Source organism: Paroedura picta, chromosome 6, assembly GCF_049243985.1.
Source record: "Paroedura picta isolate Pp20150507F chromosome 6, Ppicta_v3.0, whole genome shotgun sequence".
NCBI lineage: Eukaryota > Metazoa > Chordata > Lepidosauria > Squamata > Gekkonidae > Paroedura > Paroedura picta.
In genome coordinates, this window is record NC_135374.1 from 109,884,557 (window position 1) to 109,904,283 (window position 19,727).

The 19,727-nt window shown below is 44.6% G+C and overlaps 1 protein-coding gene across 2 annotated transcripts in view; it reads right to left on the bottom strand.

Annotated features, from left to right (window-relative positions):
• ABCC4 (ATP binding cassette subfamily C member 4 (PEL blood group)) overlaps nt 1–19,727 on the bottom strand; it is a 197,467-nt gene that overhangs the window by 69,388 nt on the left and 108,352 nt on the right. For both annotated transcript variants that reach the window (XR_013232181.1, XM_077343893.1), the window contains exon 20: nt 15,069–15,148. Coding sequence is in view for 1 of the 2 variants with exons in the window: in XM_077343893.1 (XP_077200008.1) it covers nt 15,069–15,148 (80 nt within the window). In the remaining variant the exon portion in view is untranslated. The remainder of the gene's footprint in view (nt 1–15,068; nt 15,149–19,727) is intronic.

Sequence of the window (19,727 nt, forward strand, 5' to 3'; positions counted from 1 at the left end):
TTCCCCCTCTTTTGGAAACTATGGTGAATGGGGTCACATTGTTTGGGAGCCCACAGAACTGGACCCACAGTCCGATCTTTTTCAAATTTCAAAGGGGGGGTTGAGGAAAGGCACCAACAGCAGCAAATTTGGTGTCTCTACCTCAAAAAACGAAACCAGCTCCCCCAAGCACCAGATGCTCCCAGAGACACTAATGGAGTTAAAAAAAAAAAAGGCATTCCTGAATATTTACCCACTCCAATACCAAACCAGTATGGGGATTCGGGAATATTAGGAAATACTGTTATTTTTCAGGTTCAATATACCCAAGCCTGAAAATTATTGAGGGTTTTTTGAACACTCCTAGTCCAAGCACAAGTATTTGAACCTACTTGCTATTCTCAATACTACAATACATCATTTCCCCTAGAAATCATTAATTTTGGGTCAGCAAGAAAATAACTTTTTTGCTATCAACGCTCTTTCATCTGCCAGAAGACCCACCAACAAGTCAGAATACTGTTGTTAGATCTCATGAAAAGTGAAAGAGTTAAGTTGCATTCAGAATGTGCATAAATACCTACAAGCACATTAGGGGGGGGTTTGCCTGTGATAAAGTCTTGTACCCGCTATGTTTAACTCATTATGCATATTTATGTACTAAGATGCAACATCAGTAAACATATCTTGGCAATTCAAATTATGTTTAAAGACTCCCCCCCACATTGAATCAAAAAGTGAAATTGTTTTGCCAAGTGGGAAAAACCTTCTTTGTTTGTAAGCAAACAGCTCAGTCATATCTTTAGTATATCAATAGTTCAAGGCAATCTAGAAGATTTGTACTTTATCAACATTTAGAACAGGATTGTTACACTCTATGACTGACAGGAGAATTAAAAGATTTGGAGCAGCAGAGAAGGTGTTAGAAATGTTAATGACCTTGGCTTGGTCTTTTCTTTTACTCTTCTCTCCCCCCTGTCCCCCCCTCTGGTAGCATAGCTATTCTATAAAATGTTCTGAAAGGAAAAATGCTTCAAGCAAAATGAAATTTAGAATGCGAAAAAAGAAGAAGAAACACAAAATAAGTTAGGGGAACCCAGAATGTTTCCTCAAAGCCTGGATTACATGCAAATATGGGCACAGTAGAGGGTTTCAACGAGCACATGAATTTGCCTTCTATTGAGTCATTAACCAAGGTCAGGACTGTCTACTCTGAGTAGGCCACAGCTCTCCACCATTTCATACTGAGGTCTTTCACAACATCTACCTAAGCCTGGGATGGTGGTGATTGAACCTGGGACCTCCTTCATACAAAGCAGATGTTTCGCTGTAGTCCCATGGCCCCTCTCGCCAAACACTGTGGGGAATTTCTGAAGTGGGACCAGAAGGAGGCAAGAATGTTTGAAGCAGCACAGCAGTTCTCAAAATTGGGGGGACGGGGGGGGGACAGATTGCAAGGCAGAGGCATGCTGTATGCCTTAGATGTAGTGTTCTAAGTTTTCCAAGGACATCATAATCAAAAGGCATATCTTTTAAACACTTCCCAGGAAAAAGAGAGGGAGTAATAAGCCATTTTATACATTACACTAGCTTCAAAGCCCGTTCCTAAGAACGGGCCTTGAAAGGGTCCCCTCCCCTAGCCCCTGGCCAGGCAGCTTAAGGTAGCCTTGGGCGGCAGCTCGCAGCCAGATCAAGTGGGGCGGGCAGGGGCTGGGCAGCTTGTTAGCAGGGCCAACAGAGATCCTTAGCAGTCCTTAACGAGCAGTCAGCAGGCCAGGAGGCCTTGGCCAGCAGGCCCAGCCTAGCAGGCCAAGAGACCCTCATTAGGAGGCCCTTCATGATGATCCTTTGCCCAGGGCCTCTCCCTTTACCTGCTGCTGGCTCCAGGCACTGAGGCATTTGAGAGCAAAAAGGCTAGAGTCCAGGGACAGAGGGCAGGAGCTGCAGGGACAGGGCCAATCAGGGCAAAGCTGGCTGCACCTTGATTGGCCCTATTCCAGCTTGGACAGCCGGACACGTCTCACCCCCTAGGCTGTTTCATAAATATATAGAGGAACAACAATGGATAAGGATTGCAGTAAACCTGTGTCCACAGGCAACCCTAATTCTGTCAAGCCGACGTGTGTGATGCATGAGTGTGCCATATTCATGCTTTACAGTTTCCTATGAATGCCCCAATAAAAGGGGTTCCCAGTCTTTTGCATTTGAAGGCACATTTGGAATTTTGAGAGGTGGCGAACACTACCTCAAAATGACTGTCACAGGAGGCAGAATGAATGGAATTTCTCCCTCCTTGCACCTTCTGGGAAGAAGAAAAGCCTAAGGGGAAAAAAAACCATACATCAACTAAGGAAAGTCCAGGTGGTTACTAGTCCTCCTGATCTTCCAGTGGAAAACTCTTTCACTGAATGAGGGCAACCAATAACAAGCCTTGCCATACAATGGCTCCACCCTCTTTCTGAAGCTTGGCAGGCACCAAAGTAGTGGCGGGTACCATATTGGGGAACCCTTCTATACAATATGTAAGATATGAATAGGTGCAAAGGTATTCCTCTGCTTCCGATTCTCTGCTGTCTTAATGCCCCAGTCATCCTTTCTCCACCCGACCTACCCATACCTGCCCCCCACTTCTACTGGGGTGGGAGGGTAAAGGTGCAGTCACACAAAGATTGTTTCAAGGCACGAGCTTTCATGTGTATGCACACTTCCTCAGACAAAGAAAGTGTGCATGCACACAAAACCTCACGCCTTGAATATATCTTTATTGGTCTTAAAGGTGCCATTGGACTCAAATTTTGTTGTAATTCATGCAGGGTTCTGTATAACAAGTAGGCAGAGTACCATGAGAGGGAACTAATGAGAGCCAGTTTGGTGTCGTAGTTAGGAGTGCGGACTTCTAATCTGGTGAGCTGATTTGATTCTGCGCTTCCCTACATGCAGCCTGCTGGGTGACCTTGGGCTCACCACAGCACTGATAAAGCTGTTCTGACCAAGCAGGAATATCAGGGCTCTCTCACCTCACCTCCCTCACAAGATGCCTGTTGTGGGGAGATGAAAGGGAAGGCAAATGTAAGCCGCTTTGAGACTCCTTCAGGTAGAGAAAACGGCATATAAGAACCAACTCTTCTTCTAATTTGGAATGCTATCTAATTGTTTATGCTGCTTCTTTCTAGCCAAAGAGACTAGATTCTTAGAAGACCTCTGGCCCAGTCTTTGCCTTCAGCTGGTCTATCTGGTCTTAATAACTCACTTAAATAACAGGAAACCAGGGTAGAGGAGTTGGAAAGCAGGGGGGGTGGCATCAATGTTAGAAATAGACAGATTCACTATCCAGCACCACAGAGCTCCTAAGAGTAACACGCACAGTATCTTCCTCTTCCATCCCTGCTCAACCAATTAAAAATTAAATTGACAAAAAAATAAGTCTAGTGCATGGCAATCTACAACGGATCACAGGCTTGTTAAATTCATCAGTTAGGTTAAAGTTACATCAAATTATGCAATTGAGCTTGTAAATTAAAACCAGTGCCACAGAAGTACTCGCATTAGTTGTCTGAGATGAGACATTTTCGAAAGTTTTTCTTACATGTCCTTACAGAGAAGGTGAAAAAAGAGAAGTGGGGAAGAGTGGAAGAAGCACTTGGGAATATCTTAAAATGACAAAATCAATGGGAGGCTAAGAGAAGCCAGAATGCCTTCCACACACTTTCCCTGACATTGCAACACAACAAAATATAAGGCTCAGTGGTAGTGAGACAAAAAGAGGCAGTCATTCTCCTTTGCGCTTATGAAAGCAAGTGACCCAAAGCTATTCTTGTCATCTTAGGCCCTTTTTTGTTCTTAATATCCAGATGCTGCAGCCTTTTTATTTCAAAGAAATGACTGTGGCCACCTCGCTTGCATTTTTCCTTTTCTTCAGCATTTTCACTTCATAAAGCTGCAGTCAATGTGTTTTTGTGTGCAGTGAGAAGGGAGTGACATTTCTAGTGGTGGTCTTGTCCACTGCCCACATTGGTGGCTCAAGTAGTCTCAGGATTAGGTCTTTGTGTGCGATGAAAGGATATGAAAAGTCAGTTATTTAAACTCAGTCAAGCTGTTGATTTTGGGGAGAAAAAAAGGGGTTTTCAATTCAACTGGCTTCAATAAATCACTGCCCTTTTTTTTTCTCCAAGGGCAGCTGCAGATAGCACACAATGTTCCCTCAGAAACAAAGCAAAGTCTGAGGTGGGCTTAAAAAAAAAATTCAATTCTTGAAGAAAAAAAAAAGGGGGCTAGGGTGAAATGGAAATAAAAGTTCATGGGCAAACAGTTTCAAATGTCCTACAAATTAACCTAATAAGCAGTGCTCTGATCTCGGAAAATGCAGTATAATCAAAATGTCAGAAAATAAATGTTTTGTAATTAACAGTTATTAACTTCTATTGTGTCAATATATAATGTCAAAAAAGATAGGGAAGAGATAATGGGGGGGGTGAGAGAAAATGGAAGGCAGACGAACACAACTAGAATAATTTAAGAGATGATATTTTTTTCTCAGAGTTTTGCTAACTAGAATCACTAAGAGGGTCATTTTTAAAGCTCGGGTCACAAAGAGGGCTTTGTATCTATGAAATAATCTCTTATGCAAGTCTCACAACATCTCTTAGTCGAATCCCCCCCTTTTGATTGGGATGAAATTCCACTGGGTACAAGGAGACTTCATTCAAAATGTGCACAGATTGCAGTGAAATCTTGTGAACATTTACTCATTTGTGTGGACCACTAAATACAGGGGAGTCTACTCTTAAGTAAGAACGCACAGCAGGATCACACAATATATGACTTTCTGGTTTCAACTGATGAGGGAGCACGGTGAGGGGAGGGGGGGGGAGAAATCACCTAAAAAAACAACTCTTTGCTCCCATAAAGCAGTCTACCCTGCTCATCGTAATTACAACTGTGATACAAGCAGATTGACGATATGACAAACGGAATTTTTATATCTCTCCAAAAATTCAAACTCCCAGCTTGGAAAGGTTAAAAAGCAAAACTATGTTTCTCACAGAAGAGTGGTTTAAAAAAAAAATCTTTTCAGCACATTCCTTGAAGCATCCCAAGGTCCTGGCAGGCCAGGTTTATTTGTGCAGAGCTGAAATATGCAACTTGCAAAAAGGGCTGGAAGGCTTCTGAGTGACCAAACGATAACCGCGGAAAAGGGACCACTTCTCCGATGCAAATCCTCTCAAGAAAAGCTTCTCTACAAACAGTGAGAGAAGAACCCGTTGCTGCATTGTTTACCGAGTTTCACTTGATTCCTCCTGACAACCATTTGAACAATGACTGTTGGGAAATGTCCCTCAAAGAATCAACAACAATGGGAGAGGCTCAGCGCTTTTATACTTAGTTAATACTGATTCCTTTCTCCCGCGCGGTCTCTTTTTTAAGAAGGAGAAAATATTTCTTCCTGAAGGGATTAGAGGATGTCTTATAAAAGACACCTGCAAACAAAACAAGTGACAAAGGATCTCTATCATATTCCATAACAGTTATCCTTTGTACAAAGCTAGGCTTCACCAGACGTAAATAAACCACAGTCCTTCACAATTCAGCTGAACATACATCAACTAAATCAGTGCTGTCAATATTCAACTGAGGTAGAGGACGGGGAGGAGGGCTGGACGGAAGACAAGCCCTACCACATATCTAGAAAGAAGGCATCTAAAGAGAGTCTTATGCCCGGCAAAATATTTTAAGAAGGATAAATCCATATATCCTTGAATGAACCCTTCATATTGCAGTCCACAATACGCTTTTAGATTCTCTATTTTACATTGCCTATCACCTGTTGTTTAGCTGGTTGCTTTTTTGGGGCCAACAAGTCACAGCTGACTTATGCTGGCCTCATAGGGGTTTTCAAGGCAAGAGATGTTCAGAGGTGGTTTGCCATTGCCTGCCTCTGCATCATGACTATGTCCTTCCATGGAGGTCTCCCATCCAAATTCTAACCAGATCTGACCCTGCTTAGCTTACAAGATGTGGCCAACTCTGGTTGGCAAATCTAAATCTTTCATCTGGCCCAAGAGGTCTACTATTGCGGTATAGTTTCAGCTGGGTAGCCGTATCACTTGAACATATTCAAGTCCAGTTGTACCTTAAAAGACCAACACAATTTCCCACAATATTCAGTTGGTAGAAGGGTTCAAATTTGCCTTCTCACAGTGGCACGATACAACCCTAGAATCTCTGGGGAAATGTATGATTTGAAGCTAGAATCCAGATTAAACAGCCTGGCTCTTTACTACTTAGGAGCCCTCTTTAGTACATAGAAATCAGCAGAGGTCTAGAATATTGACCCATGTGATATTATGGCAGTGTGGAGGCTCTGGTCTGGCCATATCTGGTATAATTTTCTGGTTACGAGAGAATCCTGGTTCACATTAACAATGGCTAAAGGTTGCTACATATATAATTCTTAAATGGCAAGGTCAATGGGAGAAGTTAGGAAGAATCTGCCCCTACCCACTCTTACAGTGAAATCCTTATGCCAGAGATTCTTGGACAGGGGTCCATGGGGCTTCTGAAGGGGGTCTGTGAGAGCTCTGAAGTGGCATGGAGGGGGTCTGGTCAGTCTTCTCAGCTCCTACTGTTCTTTACAGCCTACATGAGGCAGAGCCACCACACTAGTAGAAAAAGCACAGAGAGGAAGCAAAAGGAGGGCTAAGAATGCAGGTAGTGATGTCACTTATGGGGACATGGCAGGGGGAATGACCCACTGACATCACTTCCAGGACTCCTTGAAGTCTGAAAAAATTGTTTCAGGTGCTCCTCCACAGTCAAAAGCCTGAAAAGGCCTACCTTATGTTGTCTAAGCCTATAGAAATCAACAAACTGAGACTGGAACAATACAACGTAAGACTGCACTGCCAGTCTCTCAACCACAGGTAAGAGTCAGGGACCTATTTATTTATTTATTTATTTTTATTTAATTTAATTTATTAATTTGGGTTTGTATACTGCTGTTCCCAACTGGGTTCACAGCGGTTTACATAGTAAAAGAATGAAAATACAATAAGCCCCATAAATACCTGAATTACATTGCTAAAATTTATTAAGACTAAAGATGGCGGCGAACTACTGACTCAATTTATCCCCTCGATCAGCCAGGGCCAACAATTCTGCTATCCTACTGATGAGAGTGGGAACAGATGGACGCGATGGGCATGGGGAGATCCCAGACTGACTAATGGGAACCCACCTTGGCCTCAACCATATGCCTGGCGGAAGAGCTCCATCTTACAGGCCCTTGCTTCTACATCAAGTACAAATCGAGGCCTATAGGTTCTGCCTCCCGTCACAAAAGTCAGTTGGTCAAAGAAAAGCCCAGTTTTTCCATCTGAGTAAGCGATGCAACATTCGGTAGCAGAAAGTTCAGGCTGTTCAGTGTTCTGTACTGCATGGTTTAATTTCCATGTGCATCTGTTTTTTAGGTCTGATGCAATAAATAGGCTATAAATCTAGCATGTTGACTGTGTGGAATAGCCAAGTTGTACCTAATAAACATTCATACATCCAACAGTGCAAAGTGTCATGGCTTACCAAGGACACCTTTCCATTTGGCACTGCAACACTGCATGATGCAGCTTTGTGTCCATTTCAATGCAATAGACCCAACTGATCAGTACGGTCTACCGTGGTAGTCTATAAGGGGTGTTTTTTTTGCCTAGGGTCTATTCTCAGGTACGTTGTAGAATGCTTGCAAGTTTAAAAGCTTAATATTTTGTGTTAGAAAAATAGAAATGTAAGAAGAAAGAGAGCTTATAAAGTAGATTTTTTTAAAAGGCTGGTTTCCTAAAATCTGTTGAACCACAGAGCCCTTGAAAAGCAGGACAAGATGCAGTAGGAAACTTTGGGTTTCTTTCCCTTCACACTGCTGACAAGATTAGTCTTCCTTTTTCAAAGAAAGGATACCACTCAATAGATTGCTCTGTCAGAAGAAATGGAAAACACAGAAAGTGTTCACACTGAGTAAACACTGCTTTTAAAAACCTGCATTTAAATCAAATGTTTCACCTCCTTCCTCAAAAACATGGTCTGGTGTCAGATAAGGCATGGGTCAATGCCAGGAAAGTAACAAATGTGACTGTAAAAGTGAGCACACAGGTGTTGTTGTTTAGTCGAACAGTTTGTTTGTTAGGTCAAGGTAGCAGTGCCCAAAATAAGTTCACCAAGAACATAGACAACAGAGCCAAGGGTTCAAAACATACAAAGCTGGTTCCCCAACTGGTAGGGGAAACATGTATTTTTGGCAAGCATTACGTATCACTTTCATTTAGATGAAATCCTTTGCTAATGCAGTTATTACATAAACCTTAGCTCTCCCCTTAACACCCCCCCCCCCGCATGTGATTACTGGTCTAAGCTGGTGGAGTGCTTACCCCATTCAATTCAACATGATCCATAGGCCCCTTTCTCCATAATGACTGGCATTTAATCTTTTCTCCACCTGTCCACTGAGCCCAAAGGAACAGACATCCAAATGAAGCCTTTTTCTACTGTCTCTGTTACATATGGAGAGGCTCAATGTTCATTCCTGCTATAAGCAGTGGTGTGTCTGAGAAGCCCTGGCAACAAGATCATACAACTCCCATTGTGAAGTCACTACTCCACAGGCTGCCAATGAGATTCCAGACTCCACTCCAGTCACTGATGCTTGGTTTCATGACCTGGGGTCCACATATCTCAAGAACTGTCTCACCCTGCAAGTTGCGATGCGGCAGTTTCCTCCTTCTATCGTCAGTGCTTCGCTTTCCTACTAGCTGACTGAGGGGAACCTCCATCCCAGTGCCAGTAGGCAGCACCAGGGGAAGGCCCCTGTTGTTGGCCCTCCAGAGGAACTGGTTGGCCACTGTGTGAGACAGAATGCTGGAGTAGATGGACCACAGGTCCAACCCAGAGGGGATCTTCTGATGTTTTTTATCTTCTAAGGCATATTTCACAGTGGTCTAGCCTTGGTTCTTTCAGGGACTGCCCCCTATCTGTTGAACAGCCTCCCAGAAGAGGTCAAGGGATCCCTTAATCATCTGGTTTTCCAGCAAGGCTGAATTATTCTGTATAGTTTTGGGGTAGTCTGAACCCAGGGCTGGCATCAAAATACCCTGAGGTGGAGCAGCTGCCAGGGGTCACTGCTGTTGACTCCCCCCCCCCCGACACACATCTGTGTTTCTTCCTTGCTTACTTGCTCACAAATGTTTTCAGCTTCCCAGAATTGATGGGTAACAGGTAGTACACACATTCCTGGTGACCTCAGCAACAGCATCACCAGTTACATACCCCAGCCCAGGGGTAGTCAAACTGCGGCCCTCCAGATGTCCATGGACTACAATTCCCAAGAGCCCCCTGCCAGCGAATGCTGGCAGGGGGCTCCTGGGAATTGTAGTCCATGGACATCTGGAGGGCCGCAGTTTGACTACCTCTGCCCCAGCCAATACTTCTGAGTGAGCACAGTCAATCAGTGGGACTGTGAGTGGAGGAAAAATGTATTGTCAGGTGTGTTGTCACAGTGGGATGGGTGGAAAGGGAAGCAGGAGGGGGGGGGGGCTGAGTACTTTTTGCCAAGGACTCCCTAAAACTTGGAATTGACACGGACTTGCACAAAGGGGTATCTTCCAAGTGGAGCAAAAGGGTTTTTAGATTGGTTATAATAGGGTCTTAATGTAGTATAGGTGTACCATCAAGTCATTTCTGATTTATGGTAACCCTATGAAGTAATGACCTCTAAAACATCCTATCATGAAGAACCTTGCTCAGGTCTTGCAAACTGACTTCTTTGATTGAGTCATTCTATCTCATGATGGGTCTTCCTCATTTCCCACTGTGTCCAACTTTTCCTACCATAACGCAATACATAGGTCTATTTTAGTTTGCTTTTATTCAATTGCCTTGTTTTTTATTCTGTTGTAACCTGCCACAGGTCTTGAGGGACCCAGGAGACAGGCAGGGATAGAAATATTTTAAAGAAATAACTAGCATACAAAACTAGAAAGCACTCTGCTCCAGTTCATATGTTATTTAGAGCAATACTTCTTTTTGGCCCGCTCAACTCACATCACCCCACCAAATGTATTAATTTATAAAATTTATATCCCTCCTTTCTGCCCTTCCAAGGCAGCTAAGAATTTAAACGATGCAAGATAAAATTAGATTACAAAACCGATACAGTAATCCCCCTCTCAAGCATACATGATTAAAACAATTTCTTTAAAAGTTTTTAAAAGAACCAGTTAAAATACCTACAAAACATAAAAACATTGGTTAACAAGGAGGGGTCATTCAGGGAATGGTAAACAAAATACAAATGTTTTGACTTGTTGGCAATAGAATAGGATAGATTAATCACCCTGGAGAGGGAGCTCGGGAAACAGGTGACACCCACCAAGAAAGTGGGTTCTCCAGTTGCCACCTGCCTAATCTCAGATGGCGGGGACACCTGAAACAGGGTTAGGGTTATTTTAACCCTAACATAACTGTACAGATGAAATGAGTTCATAAATTACTGTGCTCTCTTGGTAGTCCTTCAGATAAAGGTAAAGGTAAAAGTATCCCCTGTGCAAGCACCGGGTCATGTCTGACCCCTGGGGTGATGCCCTCTAGCGTTTTCATGGCAGACTCAATATGGGGTGGTTTGCCAGTGCCTTCCCCAGTCATTACCGTTTTACCCCCCAGCAAGCCGGGTACTCATTTTACCGACCTCGGAAGGATGGAAGGCTGAGTCAACATTGAGCCGGCTGCTGGGATTGAACTCCCAGTCTCATGGGCAGAGCTTCAGACTGCATGTTTGCTGCCTTACCACTCTGCGCCACACAAGGCCCTATAGTCCTTCAGATATCTTGGTCCTAAATCAGATTGGGCCTGGAAATAAACTGGAAGACAGGGTAGGTAGGTTAAGACTAGAGTGATATGGTCCCTAGGACTCACACCAATCAACAGCCTTGCTGCACTTTTCTTCACCAATCTAATTTTTGAACACTTTTCAAGGGCAGCCACATTTAGAGTGCAGCACAATAATCTAATCTAGATGTGATCAAGGCACATACCAGATTGGCTGAATTTCTTCTGGCCAGAAAATATAGGAACTGTCTAACCAGTCAAACCTGGTAAAAGGCACTGTTGGCCACAGTTTCCACCTGCTTATATAGCCTTAAGCCTGCATCCACCCACCAGTAGCACTTCCATTGAATTGAAATTAACAGCCTTTACACACCAGTTCAGGGCATCTTAGAGACTCCCTATAATAAGATGAAAGAGCAAGATAGAGTTGAGAGGCATCCACATGTTGATGACAGCCTGGTCTAAACACATGATTCCTCTCAGCAGTTTCACATATATGCTAAAGAGCACATGAGGCAAGACGGAAAATTGCAGAATACAACAGGCCAAAAGCCACGAGCCTGAACAGCAGTACCCCAGTATCATCTTCGGAAACCTAGTCTCCATGTAGGACCAGCACCACCACAGAACACGCCTCCCAATCCCAGTCCAGATAGACAGTCCAGAAGGATACCATGATTGATGGTACTGAAAATTGCTGAGAGGTTCTGGCAAATCAACAGAGTTATGCTACCTGTGTCCCTCTCCAAGTGCAGTTCATCCACAAATTACAGAAATCTCTTGGGTCAAGGGTAATCTAAAAAGTATCCCACAATATTGAACACACACACACCCCGGCCAATGATGGGCCTGGAAGGAATGGGAAGGGGAGGGGTCCTAGGAGGGCTTGTTCACAGGTATGCTTTCCAACCATATTCTGCATGATTGCACAACTTCAGAGGTTTCTTGAAACCTGAAGAATGTTCCAAGCGTTTTTCAATGTTAAAAATATGGAGAAAGTCTGCCATATCCTATCAGATTCAGTCCAAGCCTTCTTTCATTTTTGCTGTAGCTCTGTACTTATATGTTCATCACCTGCAGCTCTACAGCACCTGGGCTCTAACACCTGAAAGAGGGCAACTAGGCACAATCCTGTCTACTGCCTAGGTTATTCCCTCATTCCTGAGGTCAACCAACACCACCACAGGAGAACCAGTTTAAAGCCATTTGGATCCATATGGCTCCAGGGATGGATCATCTTAATGGATCACCCACCCCTGCTTATTCCTTTAAATATAAACCCAAGCAGGTAAGTGCAGTGAGAAGTACCATGTTAATTCCTCTAGCCTCCAGTTACATTTTTCCTGCCAAGAACAGAATATCAGACTCACATTATGACTAGAACTACAGAATGCCATAGGACCAGACATTATCTGAGGCAGGCCCATGGTTCTCAGGGAAGCCATGAAATCCTGCACAAGACAGCTTTCGCATGAATGCTGAAGTGACCTGGAACAACCAGCCCCGGGTTTCTTAATACCATCCTTGAGACCAGCTCTGTGAGGTCAGGCAGGGAGACTATCAGGCAACAGAATCCCTATCCTGTCTCTAAATCACAGAATTAGGTATACAGCCTCAAAATAACTACTGTCCTGGATGGGGCAATGTGCTAAGGAGACAGAATCTTTATAGACTACAATAGTACCGCCTGCCAGACGTATGCTGATAATAATTTTTCAGGTTCTGAGGAGCCCTAGAAGGTCAATTGGCCAAGCCCTAGAAGGTCAATTGGCCAAGAATATGTCAATTGGCCAAGCCTCCCTGCCAGGCCCTTCGGAAGTGACATCACCAGAAGTAGCATCATCATCCATGTTAACAGGCAGGCCTAAGAATAACTGAAGGAGAGATGGGAGGCGGTTTAAGGCGGGAGTAGGCATGCAGGCTTCACACCTTCCCAGGCACAGAAGCCACGGAGAACTCACTCATGCTCGAGTGGAGGAAAGGGGAGCAATGGAAGCAGACAGTTCCCTAGCTTGTGGTTGAATCCATTAAGCAGGCTTCCTCAGCAGGGGTTTCACAATGGCATTGGAAAGGTTGGGTGGAAGTTAACTCATTTTTAATATATTTTTAATTTTTAAAAACTTTATTAGGTGGCATGACGATATATGGCCATGTTGACCTGCCTCCCCCCATGGCCAATGATGGGCCAGGAGGGGGTTGGAAGGGGAGGGACCCCGGCCATGCAAATTATTGCTGGCTGAGGCTCACCTTGACAGCCCTGGTCACCGCACATGGTAGCAACTGAAGTCCAGGGTGGTAAGTACTCTCATTTTAACTTAACTGAGGGGTTGACAATGAAGCAGCATAGGCCTGCCCCGGCCCTGTTTCTGCAGGGTCCTACTGCAGGCTCCCTTTGATGACAAAGGGCAAACTGGTAGCCAGTCCAGGTATGGTTCTGTTTGCAAATCACTTGAAAATATTTTTGTTCTGTGGAATGGCCTGGTGATGTCACATCTGGTGGGAGTGTCTGGGTGATGTCACTTCTGGTGATACAGCCCTGAACTGGCTCAGGAGGGCAGTACAGAAATCCAATTAATAATAATGATAATGGTAATGATAATAATGATAATAATAAGGTGACTTCCAAGGGCATGGCAGGAGGGTGTTGCCTATGGATATCACTTCCAGGGTTTTGCAAAGGCTGAAGAATATTTCAGTGGTGCCTCAATGGTAAAAAAGTTAAGAAAGGCTGCCATTAAGGTAGGAGGAGAAAGACTATAGACCCCTTTCGGAACTCCTGCGGACCCCCAGGGATCCATGGACCTCTGGTTGAGAATCCCTGGCCTGGTGGGTTGATGGTATGGTTACCAACATCACTTCGGCTGGAAAAAGTTCCATAAGGGGCAACAACACACAGGCATCTGCTGCCCCTCCCCCTTCCCCGGCCTGCTCTTTTCACACCCCCGTATCTCCCCCTGCTTCACATACTACCAGTCATGGCACCTCCGCCTACCCCATTCTGCCCCATGGGGTTTCTATTCTGACCCTAGGTGTGAGGCCACCCATTTGATGTGATTTGACCCCCTCAGAGAAGATGACCGTGGGTGAGATCATATGAACAAGCGTTGATAGCACGCGAACTTTATATACACGGTTGTGTATGACATGAATAGGAAGATTTGAGCCTCGTAGCATCTTCAAGAGCAACACAATGGCCAGGACATCAGCCATCAAGAGTCTAAGCTCCCTTTATCAGAGCTTTGAATCTTAAAAACATATGCCCTGGAAATCCTGCTGGTCTTTAGGTCCTACAGGACTTGTATATTGTTCTTCTACGCCAAGGGTAGTCAAACTGCGGCCCTACAGATGTCCGTAGACTACAATTCCCAGGAGCCCCTGCCAGCATTCGCTGGCAGGGGCTCCTGGGAATTGTAGTCCACAGACATCTGGAGGGCCGCAGTTTGACTACCCCTGTTCTACGTGAACCAATGAAAATTCTGCCTGTCCTCCTCTGTGTGAATAAGAATGCCACCTCAGATTCAGGCTATGGAAAGATCCCAGTACAACAGGGATCCCCAAGCAAGGCCGCAAGACACTCAACGAGGAGCGAGGCACCAGTTTTGCCTGTGGAGAAGCCACTTTAACAAGCCAGTTCATTGTCACAGAATTAATTCCTCACTACTTCCCTAACACTTTTGCACTTAAAGTGCTCTCTCTTTTTTTGTATTTATAACAACTTCTTCCTTTTGTTCTCATTACAGCTATTATTTTTCAGCCCTATTATTGCTAATCTCTTCTTTGTAAATAGCCACACCTGTTTTAATCCCAACCAGTGTGGTAAACATTGGCTCCTTTGAGGAAGTACACGCATAATTAGGTTAATCGGAGCTATCTTTTCATGTGAGCTGATTGTTTCTTTACCGTGGACGTATTTCATAACGCTGCAGCAGGCTTGCCAAACAGCCCCAAGGCAAAGCTAGGTGCAACTTCCCAAGCATATAGCTACTATGTACAGAAACCCTGACATGACGGGAGCCAACACCTCCCTACCACCAATTACTCATTCCTTCCCCCCCCCCCCTCTGCACTCCAAATTTGGCTACACCCTTCTTAAACAATTTCTTTTATTTAAACCCAGCTGAAATGCTATCCAAAAATATCGACACAAACACTGGGACACAAACGCACACATGCACACAGACTACAAATACAGCATCAGATTCTACAACACTTTCTACTTTTACCTGAATAAAGTCCAGAAATGTTAGGGGAAGTAAGTCATCCAGATGGCCAATATCTTTGGAGAAACGGTTTAGAATCCTTCCTATAAAACAGGATGTGAAAGAAGTTGAATGTTTGTTTGTTTGTTTGTTTAAATCATGGGTGTAGATTATTGGTGGGTTGCTTCTGCCCCTGAGCCTCAGGGGAGGGCGGTATTATAAATATAATAAATACATAGATAATTTGAAACAGAAAGTATATTTAAATTCCATTTTATTGTAAATTGGCTTGAGGCGCTAATTAAATCAAAATAAAATTGCTGACACTGATGTACAGTTGAACCCATTTATCAGCAGCTATAAAAGTCAGTAAATGTTACCTCTACAAAAAGGACGGTCATGCAAAAAATTCTTCTTTACATATGCAAAAAGAGTTCCATTGAATCACTTCTTAAGGTTGCTCTGTGTCAAGATCATTCTCCCTAATCCCTTATTACCAACGGTGAGCAACAGAGGAACACCTCCCTGTAAATCGGGACTGGAAGAAACAACTGGAGCCAAGCTGGGCCTAGACTGAGCCGTGCATCTGGATAGAAGATACTTTGAGCATTTCAGCTAATGAGATTTCAAAGAAGGTTTCAACACAGTAGGTATGGTTAGTGTACGCCCATCAACGCTGCAGCTATTTCTGAAACCAGAGTTCTGCTCAGTGCATGTAGCCGGTCCTTTCTAGAAAGAAGGATCAGATCTCCCATCAAGGGTCATCAGCCTTTTCTTTTAATGAGAGCTGCTTCCAAGGAATGGAAAATATCCTAACCTACTCTCTCTCCACCACAAATTGCATGGAAATTTTTTTACAAAGCTTTTTATGAGAAAGAGAGAGCAGAGCAGACTTTTCGGAAATCTTTGTCTGGGTCTTCAAAAGCAGTTGGTGGTACACGTACCACTAGGGCAGGCTTTCTCTACCTGGGTTTTGGGAAATCCTGGCGTTTCTTGACGACCCTTGAAGGGTTCCCCAATGGGTGGGAGTTCATTAATTTTTATATATTTTTTATCAGATGATGGCCAGTGGTGAGAAGAGGAGGGGCCCCGTGTAGGCATACACAGCTATGCTTCCCAACCATATTCTGCATGATCACGGCACTTCTGGGGGCTCTCAAAGCGTGAAGAATGTTTCAAGGATTTCTCAACAGTAAAAAAGTTGAGAAAGGCTACATTAGAGGGATGCAGAAGTAGTTCAGTGCAGGGAAATTTGCTGAAAAGCTGCTGTGTTCGTCTGTTGTAGTAAAATAAAACAAGTCCAATGGCCCTTTAAAGGCTAATGCCATTTATTTCTATCTGAGATTTGTCCACCTGAAAGCAGAATACGCCACTTCCTGCCAACCCTAAATGCTACAGATCGTCCATCCCGAACCCTTTGGTCTAGTACAGCGGTTCTCAACCCGAGGGTCGCAACCCATTGAGGGGACATTTGTCCCTTTCTCAGAGGTCATGGAGGTGGAGGCTGCGGTGGCAGAGGCCGCAGTGGCAGCAGAGGCCGTGGCAGAGGCCGTGGCAGCAGCAGAGGCCATAGCAGTGGCCGCGGCGGCAGCATAGCGCTAGCCTCCTCCATGCTGCCTTGGAGTTCACCGAGGCTATGCAGATGCCAGCACCACAGGAGAGGTGGCAGCATCAGCAGCATGGCACTGACCTCTTCCACGCCACCTTGGAGCTCACTGAAGCAGCGCGGAGGAGGCCAGCACCATGGCAAGCAGCAGCAGGAGCACGTACACATCTGTGCATGCCAACACGCACAATGCCACCATCCCTGCTGTAGGGGTCACGGCACTAGGGTGGTTGAGAACCGCTGGCCTAGTAGTAGTAATAACAGAGTACCTGTAAATATATACAGGTTCTTCTGAGAAAAGTAGGCTTTTTGTTTCTATCGTGGTGCAGGGTTCCCAGGCTCCTGCTAGGCTAATCAAGCATTGGAAGAATTGGTAAACAGAGACAAGTGGTAAATATTATGCAAAACTCATCAATATGTTTGTAAAACATTGTAAATTGCTTCAATTGAAATTAATCTACCATGTCATTGTTTATTGCGGTTTCCCAGTCTCTCCAGAAGAATCACCTGTTAAACGGGTAGGCCAACTGCTGTCAGGAGTTATCAGAGGATTGTATTATCTTTATGGTCTTCCTTGCACTTGTTTTGAAAAAAGCTAGGACATTTTCGCATTAATAGTGCACTGAAGAGTCATTTTAGTTGTATTTTATTATGCATTTGTTTGTAAAAAAATATTATTAATATAACAAACTGACTGTATCTTTTGTGCCTATACATTCAGTTCATCACCTTCACTTCACACAGGAAGAGGCAGGGGATCTCCCACCCCAGAGTCCTTCCTCCAGGTACTGATCGGCTGGCTGGTGGAGTACAAATGAAAGCCTATGCCAAAATCACTGGCGATGTGGCAAAATCACTTCCAGACTGTACTGGGAGTGATATATTCACATCATAGGACACCGCTGCTTCGGCAAAAATATTGTTGTTTTGTGAAAATGACATCTAATAGCTTTCTCCCAAACATCAGAGTATCCTCATGTTGCCAGGGAGATGATAAGATCATGTCTGGTGCATGCCAGAAGTGATGTCACTGCCAGTGCTGGCCTAGGTCGCTTCTTGCTGCTGGTAAGTCCTCTCACCTCCCACCATTTGTCAGGGGGTACCTGGCAACCCGATAATGGTGGGACCCAAGTTCTTTGATTTGTGAGATATAAGTTGAGAACCATTGTTCTAGGGCAGCCTTTCTCAACTTTTTTACCATTGAGAAACCCCTGAAACATTCATCAGGCTTCGAGAAACCCCAGAAGTGCCATGAAGTATGTGCTCATCCAGGGCCCCTTCCCTTCCCATCCCCCCTCCAGGCCCATCTTTGGGTGGATAAATGTTTAACATATTTTAATATATATAAATATATATAAAATTAACTCCCACCCATTCAGGAGACCCTTCCAGGGTTTGTCAAGAAATCCCAGGGTTTCACGAAACCCTGGTTGAGAAAACCTGTTTTAGGGGATGCACTAATAGATACTCCATAGCTGTTAGTGTGCTACTGTTAGCTAACAAATGACATAGAGTACATCCCTGAACTGGCTATTACAAAAGCACTAAACTAAGCATTCATTGTTCTGTTTTCTTACTCTTTAAGTGAAATTTCTGACAGGACCTTTAATTGTTAGCATTAAAATCTTCTTATATTTATCGATAATTACTTCAGTAACTAGCACATGACAGAACACTCAATTTAAAGAACGGTTGTTATACCATGCCAAAATATTTTAATGAGGAAAAAAAACATTCTGTACTATGCATACCACTGGATTACATGGGCATATCATTCCGATGACCGAGTGACTACTACCTAAGCCAGCCTTTCTCAACTTTTTTACCATCAAGAAAGCCCTGAAACATTCTTCAAGTTTCGAGAAACCCCAGAAGTGTCGCGATTGTGCAGAATTTGATTGGGAAACATAGCTGTGAACACACCTAGCCAGAGCTCTTCCCTTTCCCAGCCCCTCCAGGCCCATCATTGACAATTTTGGGAGGGGAGGCGGATCAACATGATCATAGATGGTCATAAAGGTAAAGGTATCCCCTGTGCAAGCACCGAGTCATGTCTGACCCTTGGGGTGACTAGCGTTTTCTTGGCAGACTCAATACAGGGTGGTTTGCCATTCCCTTCCCCAGTCATTACCGTTTTACCCCCCAGCAAGCTAGGTACTCATTTTACCAACCTCAGAAGGAGGGAAGGCTGAGTCAACCTTGAGATGGCTGCTGGGATCGAACTCCCAGCCTCATGGTCAGAGCTTCAGACAGCATATCGGCTGCCTTACCGCCCTGCGCCACAAGAGGCTCATTATTGTTGTTAGGTGCGAAGTCGTGTCCGACCCATCGCGACCCCATGGACAATGATCCTCCAGGCATTCCCCAGAGTCCATTTCAGTTTGCACCTACTGCTTCAGTGACTCCATCCAGCCACCTCATTCTCTGTCATCCCCTTCTTCTTTTGCCTTCAATCGCTCCCAGAATTAGTCTCTTCTCCAGGGAGTCCTTCCTTCTCATGAGGTGGCCAAAGTATTTGATTTTCATCTTCAGGATCTGGCCTTCTAAGGAGCAGGCAGGGCTGATCTCCTATAGGACTGACCGGTTTGTTCGCCTTGCAGTCCAAGGGACTCGCAAGAGTCTTCTCCAGCACGAGTTCAAAATCCTCAATTCTTTGACGCTCGGCTTTCCTTATGGTCCAACTTTCACAGCCATACATTGCAACTGGGAAGACCATAGCCACCTGATAAATGTTTAACAAATTTTATATATATCGTGGTGGAGGGCCTCCTAACGAGGGCCTCTTGGCCTGCTAGGCCGGGCCTGCTGATTGCTCGTTAAGGATTGCTAAGGGGCTGATTAGCTGACTGCTGAGGAGCTCTGTCCCGGCCCTGCTAACGAGCTGCCCAGCTCCCACCCGCCCCACTTGATCTGGCTGCGAGCTGCCGCCCAAGGCCACCTTAAGGTGCCTGGCGAGGGGCCAGGGGAGTGGACCCTTTCAAGGCCCATTCTTAGGAATGGGCTTTGAAGCTAGTATATATATAGAATTAACTCCCACCCATTTGGGAGTTAATTCTATATATTTGGGAGTTAATTCT